The following is a 19,862-nucleotide window of genomic DNA, read 5'->3' as shown; positions in this document are numbered from 1 at the left end:
TTTTAGAAACTCTTTTCAGCAATTTTGAGAATCGATTTTTGATATCGATTCATGCGTGTCGCAGTCATAGTCGTTTATCTGTTTACCTTTTTCAATTGAACGAGATAGTTTATGCGAATTTGGATTGGAGTCTTTTTTCTAGAATTTATCTAGAACTGTTCATTAATGTGTTGCTCTGAGTATAACGATTTTAAGCAGCTCAAGCATCTAGCTTGGCCATAGCCGGGATATACTATTTCTTAAAAAGTGTCTAGCTCACAAGAAAAACTTCGTTGTGTCGGTCTCTAGTAAGATAATATTCAATGAATAAGTTTATTGCTGGTATAAGATTTGTGTTTGAAATACTTCACAGCCAGTGGAACGCTGTGATATTCGTAATGAGTTAACCTCGCGCGCAATATTGTTCGCTTTGGTCACTTACCACGGTGACACATACCTTTTCTTTCCGTCGCATTCGTGGAGATGCAGAGGTAAACTCAGTCTCCAACAACAACGATTGTTACACCTCCTTCCTTACAACATCCTTTCTCATCCTAACGATCGTAAGGACGTGGCCGGCGCCGTTATGGATTTATATAAAGCGGAAGCTACTGAACTGTTGTACACTGAAGATGGCAAACTAATCTCAAGTTGCCATACATGTGGTTCTTTGTGCAACTTCACTAGCTCGGATTCATCACTCTTTTCAGCAATTTTGATCTAAGGTTTGACATTTTTTGTTTGACTTTAAATTTCGTTTCACTGGAAATCATTTTAGAGTGGATTTCTGAGTCTATTGTGTTGTTTTTCCTCCGCTTAGAAGTGTTTTCAATCATTCGATGCATAATTGAGCCGTTGCGGAACAGAGTGGTCTATGTGCCATCGAGCAAATTGTCCAGGAGAAGCAATTTTCGAAAAATCTTTGAGTAAAATTTTGTTTAACGGATTCTTTCTAACAAAATGTTCTAATATGAGGGTTATGAAGTGGTTTAACATTGGCATACATAAAATTAACAGTTTCTTTGCGAAATCGGTGATTTTATCTCACCAATGTACATAGACCACTCTGACTTCATATATATATTCACTGGAATCCTCGAATCGTCTCGGAACAGAGTGGTCTATGTACACAAACCTGGTAAATGACAATGAAAATGACGGTAACTCGTATAAAATGGCCAGTGTCACATGTTATATGATACATATAGCATGTCACATGTAAGATATCCCGTGTAACATTACATGTAACACAACATGTTACATAATATTTTACATGTTACATTTTTCGTGTTACATTACGTGTAACATGTTACATATTACGTGTGACATGTACAGAACAAGTGACATGTTACTTATCACATGTAACATGCTACATGTTACGTGTTACATGTTAGTATTACCCCGATTTATGTACATAGACCACTCTGTTCCGAAACAAAATGGCCATTCTGTTTCGGACGAAATTTCAACACGATATAAATCAGCTTTAAAGTTCGATTTTTCGAAAATTTTTTAATCTCCCAACTTCAGCTTTTTGAGTAGATGCGGTTCATGCGAAAAACTCTTTTTCGAAAAAAATGGTCTTTAGACCACTCTGTCCCGCAACGACGTTTGCAAGTATTTGGATTTCTTTGCTGATTTGAAGAGAAGTTTTTGAATTTTGGCAACAATCTATTCGAGATCATTATTTCATTGAACAAAAATCCCTTCTGATTCTGGAACCATTTGCGGCAAAATTTAGAATCAATTTCTGCTTTGCCTTTTTCTGTTCTTTTTTTGGCTTTCCGGCCCTTTTGAGCTGAATTTTGATGCGATTTTTTTCAATTATGGCTTTTCTGGTCCAAGCTGAATTTGGCATTGTTTTTGTTATTCTTTTGCAAATATTTTTTTATGTTTAACCTATAAAAAACACAGAAACAAACATTTTTAAATTGTTTTTTTTTTTTTTGTAAGAGAATGTCCACTTGGACAAATAGAGAGGGAAGGGAGTATGGTCAATGTCCACCGGAGGGGAACAAAGGGGTCTAAAAAGACGACTTTCCTGTCCATATGGAATGTGGCGGCTCCTAATTTTCTGAAGAAATTGGCTGCCCGGGACGGGTAGGTATGCAAATACCTGAATCAAAATATTATTTATTCAAAGGGTACTAAGCAAAGCCGCATCAAAAACCCCATTTTACATTTTTACTGCTTCAGTAGGTAATTTCTCAATTGACGTAATTTATGTATGTGTTAATTTGTTGCGAACTGAAAGACAGCGTAAACGTGAAGCACCAAACAGAACGAACTTTCATCAGGAGCAAAAAAATCACACGAGCGTGTGATTGGTAGGTATTGTCGCTGATATTAGAATCAAATACTAATATCGTGCATAACGCATTAACTAACCTCAATTCAATTGAAAACCAAATGTGTAGCAATGTGGCGCCCAAATGTGAGATTCCACATTCACTAAAAATTTCAAACGTTTTGAATAAAAGAGTTAGAGCAAGATTGATTCCATATTCTTATACCATCTTGCTTAAAATACTTAGACAAAAAAATGGAGAATAGTTCTTGTAGTTGCGGTCTGCCCGATAAATCCTAACATTTGCCTCTCGCTATGAACTAAGTGCTGCTTATTAACAGCGGCGATCGTATTATTTAGCACCCCCGGCCTCTCTAATTGAAAAATTTACTCTTTACAGTTCTAATGAAACATCAACGATAGCCGCAATACAGGTGAAAAATATTTGTATATTAGAGCAATCAGCCGCCATCCAGCTCGAAAAACCATGGGCCATCACTACCTTGGTTTTGATGTTCATTGCCCAGGCATTGATCGGAATCGCCAATGTTGCATTCTACTGCTTAGGAATGAGTTATATAGACGATAATATAAGAGAGCATCAAAGCCCAAGTCATATAGGTTAGTAACATTGGTAATGAGCTTATTGTCAATCGATCTGCGGTAAAACTTTCACATTTGCAGCATGTGCGCTGGCGGCTCGTATTTGGGGTCATCAGTTCGGATTAGCGGTAGCGTTAGCCGTGGGAGCAACGACGTTGGGCTGGTGGCTTGGTTGGGTGATAATTGCTCCCATCATTTTCATTCTCGGCTTCCTAATAGCTCTTTTTCCCAAACGGCTTTTGTCCACGCTGGTTAGACAGGCGGCTGATGATATTATCGAGACGGCTACTAACAATAGCCAACAGTCACTAGCCGGCACCAAATGGCTAGCGGATATTGGATTAGCAGCCTCACTGCGACGCGTCTTCACCAACAGCATACTGATCTTCAACGTTTTGTCGCTGGTGTTTATTCAAACCGGAATTATCAATTTCAATGCACACGAGCAGAACTACCTGCAGTCCAGATTTTTCCTACCCACTTCACACGTCAATGGGTTAAATGACGAATGGACTTCGCGTTTGATTACCAATCTGCTGCGAACGCCGGTTGTTGCGCTTGCGATGGTGGTTGCCGGATTGATCATTGCCAAGGTGAATCCCAGTCCGAGGTAAGTTTGATTCGTCTGTTTGTAAAGTTATGTTTGTTACGTACTGGCTTTATGACTTTTACCCGGCAGGTGTGTGAAAGAAGTAGGAGAAGGCTGTTATAACCTCCATTTGAATGAATAATTTCTAATGGAAGAACTCTTGATCAACACATGAAAGAACGTCACTTCGTAATGTAGACAAACTTTTTTAGTAGAAATGGATGGGTGAAATAAGGTTCATTTTGGGTAAATTGACTAAAAAGTGTTGACATTTCTTAAAGAATTCTGATATTTTTGATAGATTATAGCAACGTAGAAGATTTCCGTTGCTTTCCGTAACCAATTGTTGATCTCAACCAAATAGAAGAATTATTGCGGATCGTGGTGAACGCTTCTATAGCAACTTTTGTTCTGTTGCAGTATTGGGCTATGCTTGAAACAAACTTTTTACTTGTTTGATATGTTTTAACTCTTTATACCTAGTAATTTGAAATGTGTATTTGGCCTATATAAGAGCCTGCTTCAGCAGAACCTGCTCATATTAGTTCTAGACAACGACAACAGAACCCTAGTAACAAATTTGGTTTTGTCAAAGTTTTATAGCGTTCAATACAGCCAAAACAGCGCTATAAAACTTTGATAAAACCAGTTTTGTTACTTGGGAAGTACTCCCTTAGTAGCAGCAACAGTGCAGCGGATACCAATGACAGCGGATAGCGGCTGCAGCTGTGGCAAGGCAACGAATAGCATCAATGATGGTGATCGGCCATAAATATTCGATCTTTTTCAGAGTGTGAGTCAACTTAGTCACTCAGGCGATTGTAACAATTATCGTACGATTGCCAGTCCAAGTGAGCCAATTCGGAGATTCGTTGAGATAATTTATTCTCTCTCAGAGACTCTTCACTGATAGAATTGAAGTGTCAAAACAAAAGAGAAGAATCGCGAGGCGATAGTTATCGAAAGAAGGAAATGATTGCGATCGCTTGGAAAATTATCCCCCTTTCTTTCTGAGTCGCAAGTGTTGACAGCAAAATAGATTTTTCATCGTTTAACAAAATGTTGCTTGCTATTGTTATCGTCAACTCAATGTACCTATTCTCGTCGGTTTTATTTGCGTAGAAGGATTTTTCACTTTTCACTGATGTATGTTGGTCGATGTTTTTATTCAAATAAGCAATTTTGTTTAAACAGGCAAAAACCTGCACACATTTTGGAAAAAGATGCACAAATATAAACAGATTCGAAAAAAAGTTTGCAATCTATGCAATAAGTAACAACAAATATTTGCAAACTGAAGAAAACAAAATCGCTTACGGACTCAGAAAATCTTAATTTTACAGATAAATCTGTAAATCTGGTATTCCTGTTTTTACTGCTTTTTAGTTGTTCTGCCGCTTGCAGTTTTTTCCCTCTCTGAGTTTTTGGTTTGCGATGCAATTTTACGATCATCAGGACACTTTCACTCACAAAATGCTTCAAACCTAAGATTTTCCTTTCACGGCTCGATCGGATCGGGAGACGATAATGAATTACCGATTGGAGCCGATGAGAGAATCGAAACAGCGTGTGAACAAACGACGACAAACTCGCATATAGTTAATAGGTTATGATGTTCACGGAGAACTCTTTCGGCAATTTATTTGTCACATAAGGTCTCTTCTCGAGAGACGATACAAAACATCGCGTGTTATGCATGATCAGAATCCAATAGGATTTTCTCATGATAATTATCTGATACGATGTTGACCATCCTTGCTCAGCATCGATAGTAGCAGGGCCAGCTGATGCAGTGGGGAACTTCCTTTAGTGAAATGCTGTCTCTGTGCGACAGCGGGCACTAGTAAATGCATCCAAGGAAAAATTGCCTTATTTTGACAACACACAAACTGCACAAACGTTCAGGAAATCTGGCGTTCAAAATACAGGGGCCGTCTAGTTTTGAGTGTAACAACTTTTCACTGTGTTATCTATCACAAGAAATACCTTATTCGCACTGTCAGTGATAACGCAGAGAAGTGATCGGCATCATATCGCATATTGAATTAAACAGCAAATTGTCCTTTTCAGGATGAAATAAATACCTAATTGAAAAGTTAATATTTTCTCTTGAAATAATTTACACATTCAAATGTTGGAACAGTTATAAACTTGACTTCATCTCCATGTCTCAGAACGTACTGAATTATCTTTTCCTTCAGTCATAAGCACAACACCGAAAAAATTTTTATTATCTGCATAAAAAATAAATTATTGCATTATGGAACCTTGAAAATTGTCAAGCCTAATATGACAAGCAACTATATTATTGAAAATGGCCAATCCTTGTTGAAGAGCAAATTTTGATTGCTCTGATTGGCCGTTATATGATTGCTTTCCCAAGCACGGTCGACAGAATTACAGACCTAGTAATTCGGAATGCACTTTTCGGCCTATATAAGAACCTGTTCAGCCGAAACTGCTCATATTAGTCCTAGATAGCGACTACAATACTTCTTACTTAACAGTACCAGCTGTGGGAGCGGATAGCATCAGCAGCAGCAAAGGTATTAGCAGCGATATTGGGGCTAGCTGGTGCAGCGGCACTTCCTCTAGTAAAAGCTGCTTTTGTGCAGTAGCGATCAGTATCAGTAGTAGCTACATTAGCCGGCACTTCCTCTAATGAAAAAACGCCAAACAAAGGTTTAGAAATGCTGGCTTTCAAAGTTCATGGGCCGTCAAATTTTCAGTGTGCAAACAGCCTTTAACTGTGTTATCATAAAAATGTGTTAATCTCCTCTATCGGGGTAGCAACAAAAAAAGCGATCAACATTATATCCGATATAAAATTAAACGACAACAGTCCTTATAAGAACAACAAACAAATCTAGATTTTTAGCGTTACGTAATTTGTGTACGATGCCTAAAACGCGCCTAAATCAAATGTAGCCTGTAGTCTCAAAATGAAATATGAAACTATCGTAGTCCTACGTCAACTTTGCGGTCGTGTCTTGGACACCACCCTCCAACTTTCTCAATTAGAAACAATAATTTTTTCACTAAAATAACGCTCTCGAAAAAACTGGCAACTTTTGTTCCCGGACTTCGGACCGGACTCCGGACCGCAACCGGAATGAAGCCAATCGGACCGGATCCAAATCGAGCCGGGACGAGCTAGTTCCGATTTTTTACCGGACCGGAACGCGTACCCAACGTTTTCGTTCCGATGTCGAACACTAATAAGGAGATTATACCTCCTGCGTCACAGCGCTAACAGTTGTTTTATTTTTGTTTCGTGATCAGTCATTATGCAACTTCAGATTATTGCCCCCAATTCGGTGTATGTTTCAGCGAATTTCGAACATATTCAAAATGAACGGTACAAAAGTTTGTGTTTTAAAGTTTTAATGAAAACATTGTGATTATAATTTACCCTATTTAAAAAGTCAGTCGTCATTTTAGTAAAAATGATTTAATTTTTTAAAACGTTCTATTGTTCCTATCCATCCACCCGAGCGGATCAAGAAAACGCATCCGAGCGGTACAAAACAAATAAATGTGGTAGTTTTGTGCGAGCATCGATACTGTTAAACCAAGGTACTTCTTTGTTGTGTTTGTTTATGGTTGAAAATGTGGTTTGCAAATTAATTATCTACAGCGCGTCTTCCAACAATGGAACCGAATTTTTATATCTTATTTTATATTGCACATTGTTAAGCCAAGGTACTTTCGCAAAAGTTTTGTGCGCAATCAGACTAGAAAACTTGCGCGAACTAGAAGAACATCATAAGAGATTAGAGCTAGAACTTTTACGTATAAAACTGGCAAATTTGACACTAATATAAAACGCTCCAAAATGCTGGTAAAGTATAAGGAGTAGTGTTCGACATCGGACCGGGTAGGGTCCGGTAAAAGTCCGGTCCGGTCCGGTCCGAAGTCCGATCGGACCGGAACCTTCAAAGTCCGATTATTTTCCGGACCGGACCGGAACGGAGCCATCCGGACTTCGAAACGGACCGGGTAATGCTTTCCGGACCCCGGACATTTTCGGTAAAAAAAAAAAAAATATTCAATTTGGGTCATAGAACGCAGCAAATTGTTCATTCTTTTTGATATTCTGTTTTTATTAAAAGTCAATCAATGTGGCCTTGCTCGCCTTTCTAACCTGTAATATATGCTTTAATTGATCACATGGTTCTTATAATATTAGAAAGACATTGGTTGTTACATTTTTTTTCGCTATTTGAACAACTGATAGACTCGCACAACTTGTTCTGAGTTTGTGCTTAATTGAATGCCATCGGCATACATGCTCAATCAGTTTGAGAATTGTAGAACAAGCCTTTTTTGTTACTATACACCAAATTTTGACGTAGAACTATGTCTCTCAGGAAGCTCGGCTACATAGGGATGTAAAATGAAAATCCAAAACCGGAAAAGTTAAAAATATGTCCAATTCCAAATGCTAATAAATCGGTTAGTTTTCGATGGATTTTCTCCGTTCAATAGATAAACAAATCTTCTATGATTCCTACCAAATGCATAAAATTGTAATTTTATTATTCGAACTATTGTACTATTAAAAATTGTCAAGCCTTGTCAAATCGCAAAATTCGACCTTTGATTGGTCGTTATATGATTGTTTCCCAAGCACGGTCGACAGAATTATAGACCTAGTAATTTGAAATGTGTATTTGGCCTATATAAGAGCCTGCTTCAGCCGATCCTGCTCATATTAGTTCTAGACAACGACAACAGAAGTACTCCCCTAGTAGCAGCAACAGTGCAGCGGATACCAATGACAGCGGATAGCGGCTGCAGCTGTGGCAAGGCAACGAATAGCGCAGCAGTTGCAGCGGGTCTCAGCATCAATGATGGTGATCGGCCATAAATATTCGATCTTTTTCAGCGTGTGAGTCAACTTCGTCACTCAGGCGATTGTAGCAATTATCGTACGATTGCCAGTCCGAGTGAGCCAATTCGGAGATTCGTTGAGATAATTTATTTTCTCTCAGAGACTCTTCACTGATAGAATTGAAGTGTCAAAACAAAAGAGAAGAATCGCGAGACGATAGTTATCGAAAGAAGGAAATGATTGCGATCGCTTGGAAAATTATCCCCCTTTCTTTCTGAGTCGCAAGTGTTGACAGCAAAATAGATTTTTCATCGTTTAACAAAATGTTGCTTGCTATTGTTATCGTCAACTCAATGTACCTATTCTCGTCGGTTTTATTTGCGTAGAAGGATTTTTCACTTTTCACTGATGTATGTTGGTCGATGTCTTTATTTAAATAAGCAATTTTGTTTAAACAAGCAAAAACCTGCACACATTTTGGAAAAAGATGCGCAAATATAAACAGATTCGAAAAAAAGTTTGCAATCTATGCAATAAGTAACAACAAATTTTTGCAAATTGAAGAAAACAAAATCGCTTACGGACTCAGAAAATCTTAATTTACAGATAAATCTGTAAATCTGGTATTCCTGTTTTTACTGCTTTTTAGTTGTTCTGCCGCTTGCAGTTTTTTCCCTCTCTGAGTTTTTGGTTTGCGATGCAATTTTACGATTATCAGGACACTTTCACTCACATGCTTCAAACCTAAGATTTTCCTTCCACGGCTCGATCGGATCGGGAGACGATAATGAATTACCGATTGGAGGCGATGAGAGAATCGAAACAGCGTGTGAACAAACGGCGACAAACTCGCATATAGTTAATAGGTTATGATGTTCACGGAGAACTCTTTCGGCAATTTATTTGTCACATAAGGTCTCTTCTCGAGAGTCGATACAAAACATCGCATGTATGCATGATTAGAATCCAATAGGATTTTCTCATAATAATTATCTGATACGATTTTGACCATCCTTGCTCAGCATCGATAGTAGCAGGGCCAGCTGATTCAGTGGGGAACTTCCTTTAGTGAAATGCTGTCTCTGTGCGACAGCGGGCACTAGTAAATGCATCCAAGGAAAAATTGCCTCATTTTGACAACACACAAACTGCACAAACGTTCTGGAAAGCTGGCGTTTAAAATACAGGGGCCGTCTAGTTTTGAGTGTAACAACTTTTCACTGTGTTATCTAGCACAAGAAATACCTTATTCGCACTGTCAGTGATAACGCAGAGAAGTGATCGGCATCATATCGCATATTGAATTAAACAGCAAATTGTCCTTTTCAGGATGAAATAAATACCTAATTGAAATAATTTACACATTCAAATGTTGGAACAGTTATAAACTTGACTTCATCTCCATGTCTCAGAACGTACTGAATTATCTTTTCCTTCAGTTATAAGCACAACACCGAAAAATTTTTTATTATCTGCATAAAAAATAAATTATTGCATTATGGAACCTTAAAAATTGTCAAGCCTAATATGACAAGCAACTATATTATTGAAAATGGCCAATCCTTGTTGAAGAGCAAATTTTGATTGATCTGATTGGCCGTTATATGATTGCTTTCCCAAGCACGGTCGACAGAATTACAGACCTAGTAATTCGGAATGCACTTTTCGGCCTATATAAGAACCTGTTCAGCCGAAACTGCTCATATTAGTCCTAGATAGCGACTACAATACTTCTTACTTAACAGTACCAGCTGTGGGAGCGGATAGCATCAGCAGCAGCAAAGGTATTAGCAGCGATATTGGGGCTAGCTGGTGCAGCGGCACTTCCTCTAGTAAAAGCTGCTTTTGTGCAGTAGCGATCAGTATCAGTAGTAGCTACATTAGCCGGCACTTCCTCTAATGAAAAAACGCCAAACAAAGGTTTAGAAATGCTGGCTTTCAAAGTTCATGGGCCGTCAAATTTTCAGTGTGCAAACAGCCTTTAACTGTGTTATCATAAAAATGTGTTAATCTCCTCTATCGGGGTAGCAACAAAAAAAAGCGATCAACATTATATCCGATATAAAATTAAACGACAACAGTCCTTATAAGGACAACAAACAAATCTAGATTTTTAGCGCTACGTAATTTGTGTACGATGCCTAAAACGCGCCTAAATCAAATGTAGCCTGTAGTCTCAAAATAAAATATGAAACTATCGTAGTCCTACGTCAACTTTGCGGTCGTGTCTTGGACACCACCCTCCAACTTTTTCAATTAGAAACAATAATTTTTTTTACTAAAATAACGCTCTCGAAAAAACTGGCAACTTTTGTTCCCGGACTTCGGACCGGACTCCGGACCGGAACCGGAATGAAGCCAATCGGACCGGACCCAAATCGAGCCGGAACGAGCTAGTTCCGATTTTTTACCGGACCGGAACGCGGACCCAACGTTTTCGTTCCGATGTCGAACACTAATAAGGAGATTATACCTCCTGCGTCACAGCTAATAAGGAGATTATACCTCCTACGTGCGAGCATCGATACTGTTAAGCCAAGGTACTTCTTTGTTGTGTTTGTTTATGGTTGAAAATGTGGTTTGCCAATTAATTATCTACAGCGCGTCTTCCAACAATGGAACCGAATTTTTATATCTTATTTTATATTGCATACGTGTATCGCAATTGATTATTTGTTGAAAAAAATCTTCACTAACTAAAACTTATTCACTACCACCAAAACCACCTCGAATATACAAAACAACATCGTTATTCACAGCTGCAAATCATGGGCTATATTCGATCTCGGTGTAAAGCAAAACTTTCCAATACTTTACATACGTAGTGTCTAATGATTCGCAATGATGCTGACAGGATACTATGTCAATGCTCGAGCCGTTAATTATAACGCTCATGATAATGAGCGTGATTATAATTTAGAAAGTCAACGCTTCGTCTCACTCTTCAGTAGCAATTATTAGCGGATGCTCAATGTCACACATTACAGTGAAAACTGTAAAAGCTAGTTGAGGTAAACCAGCACAAATCCGAGAAATGACTGCTCAGTGTTTGTTCTAGTCGAGTTATTATTTGTAAACTTTGCCGCTGTTTTTTAGTTTCAACACAAACATTGATCACTTGATCGTTCTCCGTCGCCTTCAATACGATAGGTGTTACATAGAAATTTTCTGCATCAATACGATCCTAGGTATTTATTATGTGGCTAGCGTTATTTTTTTAAAGATTGATCACGGTACACACTTCAAAACCTGTTTTCTCAAACCACAAAAACAGTGTGTTTTCAACTACTAAAACCACTTTAAAACATATACGCTTATTTTGAAGTCTGCGGTTGAAGGCACGAAATGGCGCTTCTCTGAAAAGTTGTTTTACAACACATCATACAATCGCCTGTTTGAGAATCACGTTACTCAGCTATACGCGCTACATTCAGCATGGATCTTACAGGCTAGCTCGGATATGATCTCGCGAGTGCGGTGCAAATCCGCGACCTTATCAAACACAAAACACAAGCTGCGTCAGTCGAGTGAAACGCGATGCGAACCGGACCGAGTCTTACCGGAGACTAAATTGCAATGATCGGTGAGGATAATACCGGCGGCGCGGTGGCTACAGCCGTTGCTGCGGCTTAGTGCTTGTGATAGAAATTTCACCAGTGATAACTTACCAGCGAGACGTTATAACGAACGATTGCATTAGCGGCGGTGACTGCGGCTGCCGCATGAATATTGGTTCTCGGCCGTGTATCGGAACAAGCGTTGTCGTTCAATTGGATCACCGATAAATTACTGCCGTAAATAGGTTTATCGCCTTGCGCCATCAGACAAGATTTTATTATTTAAGTTGCATATTGAAAGGCTTGAAAGGACTGGTCGTTGTCGTGGGCAATCTCAGGCAATTTATCACTTTCTAGAATAAGCTTACGGCGGTTGTGTCACGTGACTCGTCATTCTTCTTCGCCGAGATATTTATTATAATTGTAACGCGAAATTTTGGCGGGACAGGTTGATTCTGTGTTTCTGGTGCGCGTGTTTATTTAAATATATATACAAACTACTTTCAGTACTACTATTAACTTTGGTCTCATGATACATCGTTCATGAGCTATAATTTTTTGAGTAATTGACATTCTCCGCCATATTGGGATGCATTCTGTGAAAATATTTCGATAAGAGAGAGACAGATTTAAACTAAAGTTTACTGCATTGATAGGGTTTGTTAGCCATCGAATTTATTTCACGTTTTTTTTTTCGTAGAATATCTTTAAGGGAGGTCTATAGGTGAGTATAAGGAAAATCTAAAACATTCACCTTTAAATGCTTGTACTATTGTAAATTGTCAAGCCATGTTGAAACACAGTTTGCGACCAATTAGATTGTCCTTTTTCCGAGCCGCAAGTCGCAACACCATACAACGTATAATTTTGTTGCATGGCTGAGAGCTCGATCGGTCCAGTTCAGAAATGAAACCCATGTTTCGCTCATTCGTATTACATACGGAATAAAATCTCTTTGTGTCTTGCGAAACTGGGAATATCATTTTTAACTTGAAAAAGGTGGAATCACATGAATCTAAAATAAACGTTGCGAATATGGCGGGTGAGGTAAGAGTTCCCATTTAAGCATTTTTATATAAGCTTTAACGACTTTGGCAGTATAAGGTCGAGTTTTGTCATGCAGTAGAATCGCTTTTCCGTGCCACAGCATATATTGTGGCTGTTTTCCGTGCAGTAATCGGCTTAATTGCTTCAATGGAAGTCGATACCATTCCCCAGTAATGGTTTTCTACGGTTTTATCAGCTAATAATAAATAACACCGACCTGATCCCGCCAGATATAGAGCATTACCTTTGTAGTGTATATATTATTCCGATCCGACGACGTAAAAGCATGAATGGGTCCCCATGACTTTCTCTGCTTTGGGTTGCTGTACTTTTTTTTTTCTCTGTATGGACTCATTACTGCGACCAGAGACATTTGATCTATTGTGATATTGCCCAGGTGTTTTCAGTATTCCGCACTTCATATTTTTGGCCAGTATTACTATTGAAGTCAATGATACACTTTTTTCATTCATATCCGTGCTTGTGTGTGAGATTTTACCCTTACGTTTTGAGCTTACTGCTCTACAATACCGAGCCTCCTTTGTATTCTACCAATATCGCCAAATTATGATTCCTTGGAGTGAGACTTCACCCAACGTTCCTCTGGTCAGGTTTATTCTAAGAAAGACTTATTATGTCAAGAGGAAAGAGTCTTATCGAAACTTCGTTCCTCCTACTAACACCGCGTCACAATTACAATTCCCTGAAGAGGTACTTAGTGCTGTACCTCTGGTCACTTTTATTATAAGTAGAACTTTTTGTCAAAAGGAAGGAGTCTTATTGAACCTCGTTCCTCCAGCCAAGATCGTGCCAAATCACAATTCCCTGAAGAGAACTATTATACGTTACTCAGACCAGTTTTATTATAAGAGGGACTTATTTTTGTTAGGATGAAAGTCAGCAGGATATTACAAAATTCAGCTTGAAGGAAGGGTATGTAGTGGAGAGCCTGAGAATAAACTCATGTTAAAGTCCTTCGACAACCAAATGGCCTAATTCTACTAAGATTCGAACCCACGACCACCCACTTATCAAAGCGGACTCTGTAACGAAGCTACGAAGCTCCCCTGCTGTACTTAGCCGAAGTATCCCTTGGTGTCCGAAGAAGTCGTCTCCATTCAATTCGGTCAATGGCTGCAGCTCGCCAGCAATGTCGTACGCGGAGGCCCCGCAAGTTGTCTTCCACTTGATCGAGCCACCTCTTATGGTGTACTAAGCCCAGTTTCCTGGAGTTCATACAGTCTTCGATTTTGCGGATGCTCTGTGCGGCCGTCAACTCGACATCCTCGATCGACTCGCCGTAGACCTTCAGCGTTAAGTCGTCTGAAAAGGCGACGATCACAACTTCTAAAGAGAACTAGAGTTTCAACACCCCGTCATACATGACATTTCACAACACCGGTCCCAGAACACAACCTTGCTGAACTCCTGCGCTAATTAAGACGCACTTTTTACCCTCCTCCGTATTGTGAACAAGTACTCGCTTTTGGAAGTAATTTTCCAGAATCTTGTACAGCGTCACCGGTACATGGATGTCCCTGTGCGAGAGCGCTATAGGGTTCCAACTCGCGCTATTGAACGCATTCTTCTCGTCACGAGTATGACGATTGCGCAATAGCGTATGCCCCTTTTCTTGTGCTGGAGTGCTACCTCCGCCGTCTTGGTGACGGATAGGATAGCATCCAGCGTGGGCCTGCCCTCCCAGAAACCGAACTGATTACTTGCCAGACCGTTTACACTCTCCGTGTACTTCGCCAGACTGTTGAGGATAATGCTCTCGAGCAATTTGCTCGCAGTATCCAGCAGGCAGATAGGCCTGTATGCCAATGGGTCCCCTGACGGTATCCCAGCTTTCGGCAGTAAGACTAAACTCTGCCGCCTTCACCTCTCCGGGAAGAGGCAACCATTCAGGCACCTCTTCATGACAGGCATCTCTTCATGAATGCTCGAAACAGCTCGGGGGTCGTTTTTATCGCCAGCCTGATTGCCAGGTTAGGGATTCCATTCGGTCCCGGTGTCTTGCTCATTTTTAAGAAGTTGGCGATCACGATGAGTTCCTCATTCGTAACCCTTACCTCTCCCTCGATCTCGACACGGCTGTCGTCGCTCACGAGTTGGAGCTTCGGCAGGTTGGCCGACCATCTCTGGTCTGTGTCTGAGATACTGGAGCGTTAGACGTGAGACTCAACTGCCGGAGGCCATGAGCTGGTCTCGTGGCGTGGAAAGAGTCCCCCGATAATACGTTCGAGCATCGCTGGTAATCGCTCAGCAGGCACCAGAGCGCCTTTGGTCTTGGCCTTTACGATCCTGTAGGCGTTACCCCACGGGTTCGTATTGGCAGCCTATCGAAGCAGGCCGTCTTGCTTACCTTATTCGCACTGTTCAGCGCCGATCTTGCAGAACCGAATGTTGCGCGGCGTTCAATCCTCTGTTCGCGCACGCTACATCCTCCGCCTTGCATGGAGACACGCACTGCGGAAGTCCGCTATCGCGTCAGTCCACCAGTACACCGGTGGCTTCCCATTCGAGGTTGGCAAATCATCGGCATGGTGGCGTCGCACGCCCGCGATAGCATGGCAACTAGTTGGTAAGCAGTCGGGCGGAGCCAACTGCCTAGCACAAACTCGTCTACCACCTCGGTTGGGTTGTTGTAATGAACCATTTTTAATCGCCTGTCCCAATGCGATGAAAAAAACTCTTCGTTTACTGCCGCTAAAGCAGTTATTTACAGGCGAACAAACGACGCTCAACTAGGGTGGTCGGTATTACCTACTATTCGAAAAACCGGTATTTCGGTATTCATAAAAATAAAAACCGGTAAAACCGGTAAAAAACCGGTATTTTTATTTTTTCGGATTAATACAAACCAGGGGCGACTCGTGGTCTTTGAACCTACGTGTTCAATTACAAAATTCTGAAAATCATAGTTTGGGGAAGTAATGACAATCATGTTCGCGGAATAAACGCACGTCATTCTCTCTGCACTATTTAAAAATAAAACTGAAAAACAATTAAATATATACATAAATTTGGATTTGATGTTTTTCACCTAGCGTCCCAGGTTGCATCTATGGACGTGTCGCTGTATAATTATGTTTTTGCATTTATGAGTACCTATGCTTCACTACGATTCTGATTTCTTTTTAAGATTTGGGCCACTGCGACCATTGTTTTAATCTCTTGTGGAATACGATCCACATACACCACTGGATAAATTTAACAGTGTTTGAAAAACTTCAATGAATGGTTCCAGTGATATGATTACGAAGAACATAAGTTTTAAACTCATATTAACAAAAAAACATGCAGATTTTTATTTCAATTTTCTTTCACATCGCATATCTAGTTTTAAATTATTGAATAACTTCAAAATTCTTAGAGAAACAATATTTGAAACTGTTGAGCAGGGTAAATGAATGAAGAAGAAAATTAAATGACGATCAGACAAGAATTTACATTTTACGAATCCGAAGGAATCGAAGATAGATACTTCTCTATTGTGTTCGATGCTCTTTAGGGAGTTCGTCCAAATTCAGTTGAACCAGTTGAACCTGAGTTTCTCAGCTAGAATTATTGCTAATAAAATCCGCTGCGGTTTGGGTGACGAAGCTTTGACCATGCTGCAGCTATTCAAATTTCACTTTTTCAAAATAAGGAGCAGTAGTTTTTAGGATGAAATTCTTTATTGATTGATTATTTCATCCTATAAACGCTTTGTATCAGGAGCAATTTGTCCATAACTTGGTGTAACCTGTGGCATACGAAGACGCCAAACAAAAAATTAATTTTTAATTCAAATTTATATTTATTTATTATTTTTTCAGTTTTACTTTTCAATAGCACAAAACGAATAACGACTTACGTTTTTTCGTGGACATGATTGAGATTTCTGCCCCAAACTATGATTTTCAGAATTTTTAGTTGAGCTGGTAGGTTTAAAACCCACGAGTTGTCTCTGTATGTATGAGTGTGTAAAGAGATTAGCTGTTCTATTAGAAAATAAAAGTTCTGCTTGACTGATATGAAATTTTTTGACATATTATCAATACACACAAACTCATCGTCTAATTCCAAGCAGAACAAATAAGAAGCAACCTAAAATTGATGAATAGGTAAGAACAAATTAATTTGCAATGTTGCTTCTGTCAAAAACTTCTGACAAAGATAGACCGTCATATGATTTGTAAAGCCTACCTAAGCATTCATTAGCTTTACAATGATTTATGAATATTGTGATTTTTTGAAGTAGAATACTTCTCTCAGGAAGTTCGGCTACGTAGGGATGTGAAATGAAAATCTAAAACTGAAAAAAGTGAAAAATATGTCCAATTTCAAATGCTAATAAATCGGTTAGTTTTCGATGGATTTCCTTCGTTTTTGCAGCAGTCGATTAGAAAATCTTCTAAGATTTCTACCAAATGCATGAAATTGCAATTTTATTATTCGAACTATTGTACTATTGAAAATTCTTAAGCCTTGTCAGAACGAAAAATTCGACCTCCGATTGGTCGTTATACGATTGCTTTCTTAAGCGCGGTCGGCAGAGTTATGGACCTAGTAAATTGGGAATGCATCATTTGGCCTATATAAGAGCTTCTTCAGATAATAAACAAACATTTCATCGGATATTAAATTGATCAACTGAAATTTGAAGAACACAAATGAATATTTGAAGAGTTAATATTTTCTCGTTTTGCGCTATAATCCAAAGTTAATTATCTTCATCTACATGCATACTCTGACTATTATTACGTGTTTGCGTCGCTTAGTATTTGGCTACGGTTATGCAGAACGAAAATAACGGCGCGATGCGATTTGGCAAGAAATGTGTTGAAATGTATAGCTCTACTTCGCCTTAAAAAGAGCTCTACATTTCACCACGGTAAGGCGAATCGCATCGCGCCGTCATTCGCGTTCTGCATAACCGTAGCCTTTGTTCCGTTCCCGTTCAATGATGTCGTATTAAATGTGCATATTACAATTCGGCAGCACCTCAACTTCTCATTTGCACAAAATTTAAAAATATTCAATGAACTTCATTCAAAATATCAAACAAAAAGAAATTACAATACTGCCACTGAACGGTCAATGTTTATATACTAGAAAAAATGACTGACACGCAAGAAGCCGGGTTATCTTTCTTGTAAAAGTATTCTACTTCAACCTTGCGGTCGTGGCTTTGCATACAACCTTCCTGTGATTTTTTTTGAATTTTAAGAAAAATACCTAAAATACCGGTTTTTTCGCCTCTTCAATACCAGTATTTCGGTATTGAAAAATCACAGGAGGGTTGTGTGCAAAGCCACGACCGCAAGGTTGAAGTAGAATACTTTTACTCAGCCCTACTTATGGTTGTACATTAACCTACGGCCGGGCGAATCGGTTCGCGCCACTTTTCGCGTTTAGCCTGACAGAGGCCTCATGCGCACGGCCAACACAATAAAAAGGTGTTTTCACATTGAAAATTAGACACGGCTTCACTGGGGTAAGTGTTGGCAAATGCATCTACCGCTAATACCGCCGCTCGTCGTTTCATGTGGGGAATAATATCAACAATGAAAAATGACGCGTGTCTAAGCACACCCGAACTGTTTTGCCGTGCCGCTTCCATTTACTTTCTTATAACATCGGCCTCAGGGAAGTACCGGCTGCACCTACCGCTGAGGCTGTTACCATACTGCTACTGGTACCCAAAGCTATTAAATCTTCAAATTAAGTGTTTTATTTGTTCTCAGAAGAACAATTGTTCAATTCCATATCGGATATAATGCAATCGCATCGCTGTAATATTACCGACAGTAATATTCTTCTGAACAAAATGATCCAACTTTTCCATTAAAGGAAGTGCCGGCTGATGTACGACAAAAATCTCGCCCGATCGCTCGCGTTGGCGTTCAACCTGGCAGAGGCCTGAGACGTGGTGATCAACCACAGGACAAATGATTTGTTTAATTTGAAGGCCACAAGCGCAACCCGCTGCTATCCTCTGTTACTGCTGAGTGCCGATATCTGCTGTTACTGCTGTCAACGTTGTGGACGGTCCATCCAGTTCACCTTCCGACTAATGAATGTAGCTAGTTTTCCCAGAAACACTCTTTTATAGCCGAAGGGTGCTACGTAATAGGCCACGCCTTTCAGTTCAGGTTAACCATTTCCTTATGTTCTTTAGACGAATTATTCCACAATTCGCATTCGATTTTTGTATCCAGCGAATAAACACCGATGGTGCTCTCACACACGCAACGGTTCTAACCCGTATCTTATTGCGGTTTGTAACATCAAGCGATTTCGTTTGCTCGCTGTTGCGTGTTGCATCATGTTGCAACTTGGCAGCTGGGAGACGACGAAATTCTGTTTATGTTGATTGATTGAATCGACTTCATATTAGCTCTGCATAGTCGAACTAACTGCTTTTGTGAATGCGTTCTAACAGCGCAGTTTATTATTCAATGTCGGTTATGCTGATCGCAGCCTTTGCGCTGCCCCTACAGTGGGGTGTTTACTAAATAAAGTGAAAATTAGACAACTACAACAGAATTGGATTGCATCCCGCACAGAATGTCTGCTTGTGTTGATGCCAGAAAATTATTAACCTTCAATTATTTTTTATTTGCCTTGAAAAAAGCATGTTGCGGTTCGAAATCGGTGGCTAATTACAACCTTTGAGCTGCCCTAACATTGGGGGAATTAAGATACACGGACAACATGCACTGTGGAAGCTATTTCACATTCAGTAAATTAGACGGGTGCGACGAATTTAAATTGCTAGGATGCAACACAGAATGCTTGCTTGCGTTGACAAAAATTATTAACTTTCAATGACTTGTTTATTTGCCTTGAAAAAGGCATTTTGATTTCCGAAATTTGATTTCCTGATGGCAATTTTCATGCTGCCCCAACACGGGGGAATAATGGCTGTCTGGCGACACACGCTGAAAAAAACCGCGCTGCTTCTGAGACGTGGTG

At 39.7% G+C, this 19,862-nt stretch overlaps 2 protein-coding genes across 9 annotated transcripts in view; one reads left to right on the top strand and one right to left on the bottom strand.

Annotated features, from left to right (window-relative positions):
- LOC129732827 (solute carrier organic anion transporter family member 74D) overlaps window positions 1-11,872 on the bottom strand; it is a 41,055-nt gene extending 29,183 nt beyond the window's left edge. For 2 of the 8 annotated variants that reach the window (XM_055694111.1, XM_055694112.1), the window contains exon 1: window positions 11,678-11,862. The gene's annotated coding sequence lies outside the window, so the exon portion shown is untranslated. Of the gene's footprint in view, window positions 1-11,533; window positions 11,658-11,677 lie in introns of those variants that run through there. The other 6 variants (XM_055694110.1, XM_055694113.1, XM_055694116.1 and 3 more) reach the window with 6 other exon arrangements.
- LOC129732826 (solute carrier organic anion transporter family member 74D) overlaps window positions 1-19,862 on the top strand; it is a 41,896-nt gene that overhangs the window by 5,815 nt on the left and 16,219 nt on the right. The window contains exons 3-4 of the mRNA XM_055694106.1: window positions 2,667-2,887; window positions 2,951-3,479. Of these exons, the coding sequence (XP_055550081.1) occupies window positions 2,667-2,887; window positions 2,951-3,479 (750 nt within the window). The remainder of the gene's footprint in view (window positions 1-2,666; window positions 2,888-2,950; window positions 3,480-19,862) is intronic.

Source organism: Wyeomyia smithii, chromosome 3 (assembly GCF_029784165.1).
Source record: "Wyeomyia smithii strain HCP4-BCI-WySm-NY-G18 chromosome 3, ASM2978416v1, whole genome shotgun sequence".
NCBI classification, from domain to species: Eukaryota; Metazoa; Arthropoda; class Insecta; order Diptera; family Culicidae; genus Wyeomyia; species Wyeomyia smithii.
The sequence above is the reverse complement of the archived record's forward strand: the minus strand, read 5'-3'. Positions and strand labels throughout refer to the sequence as shown.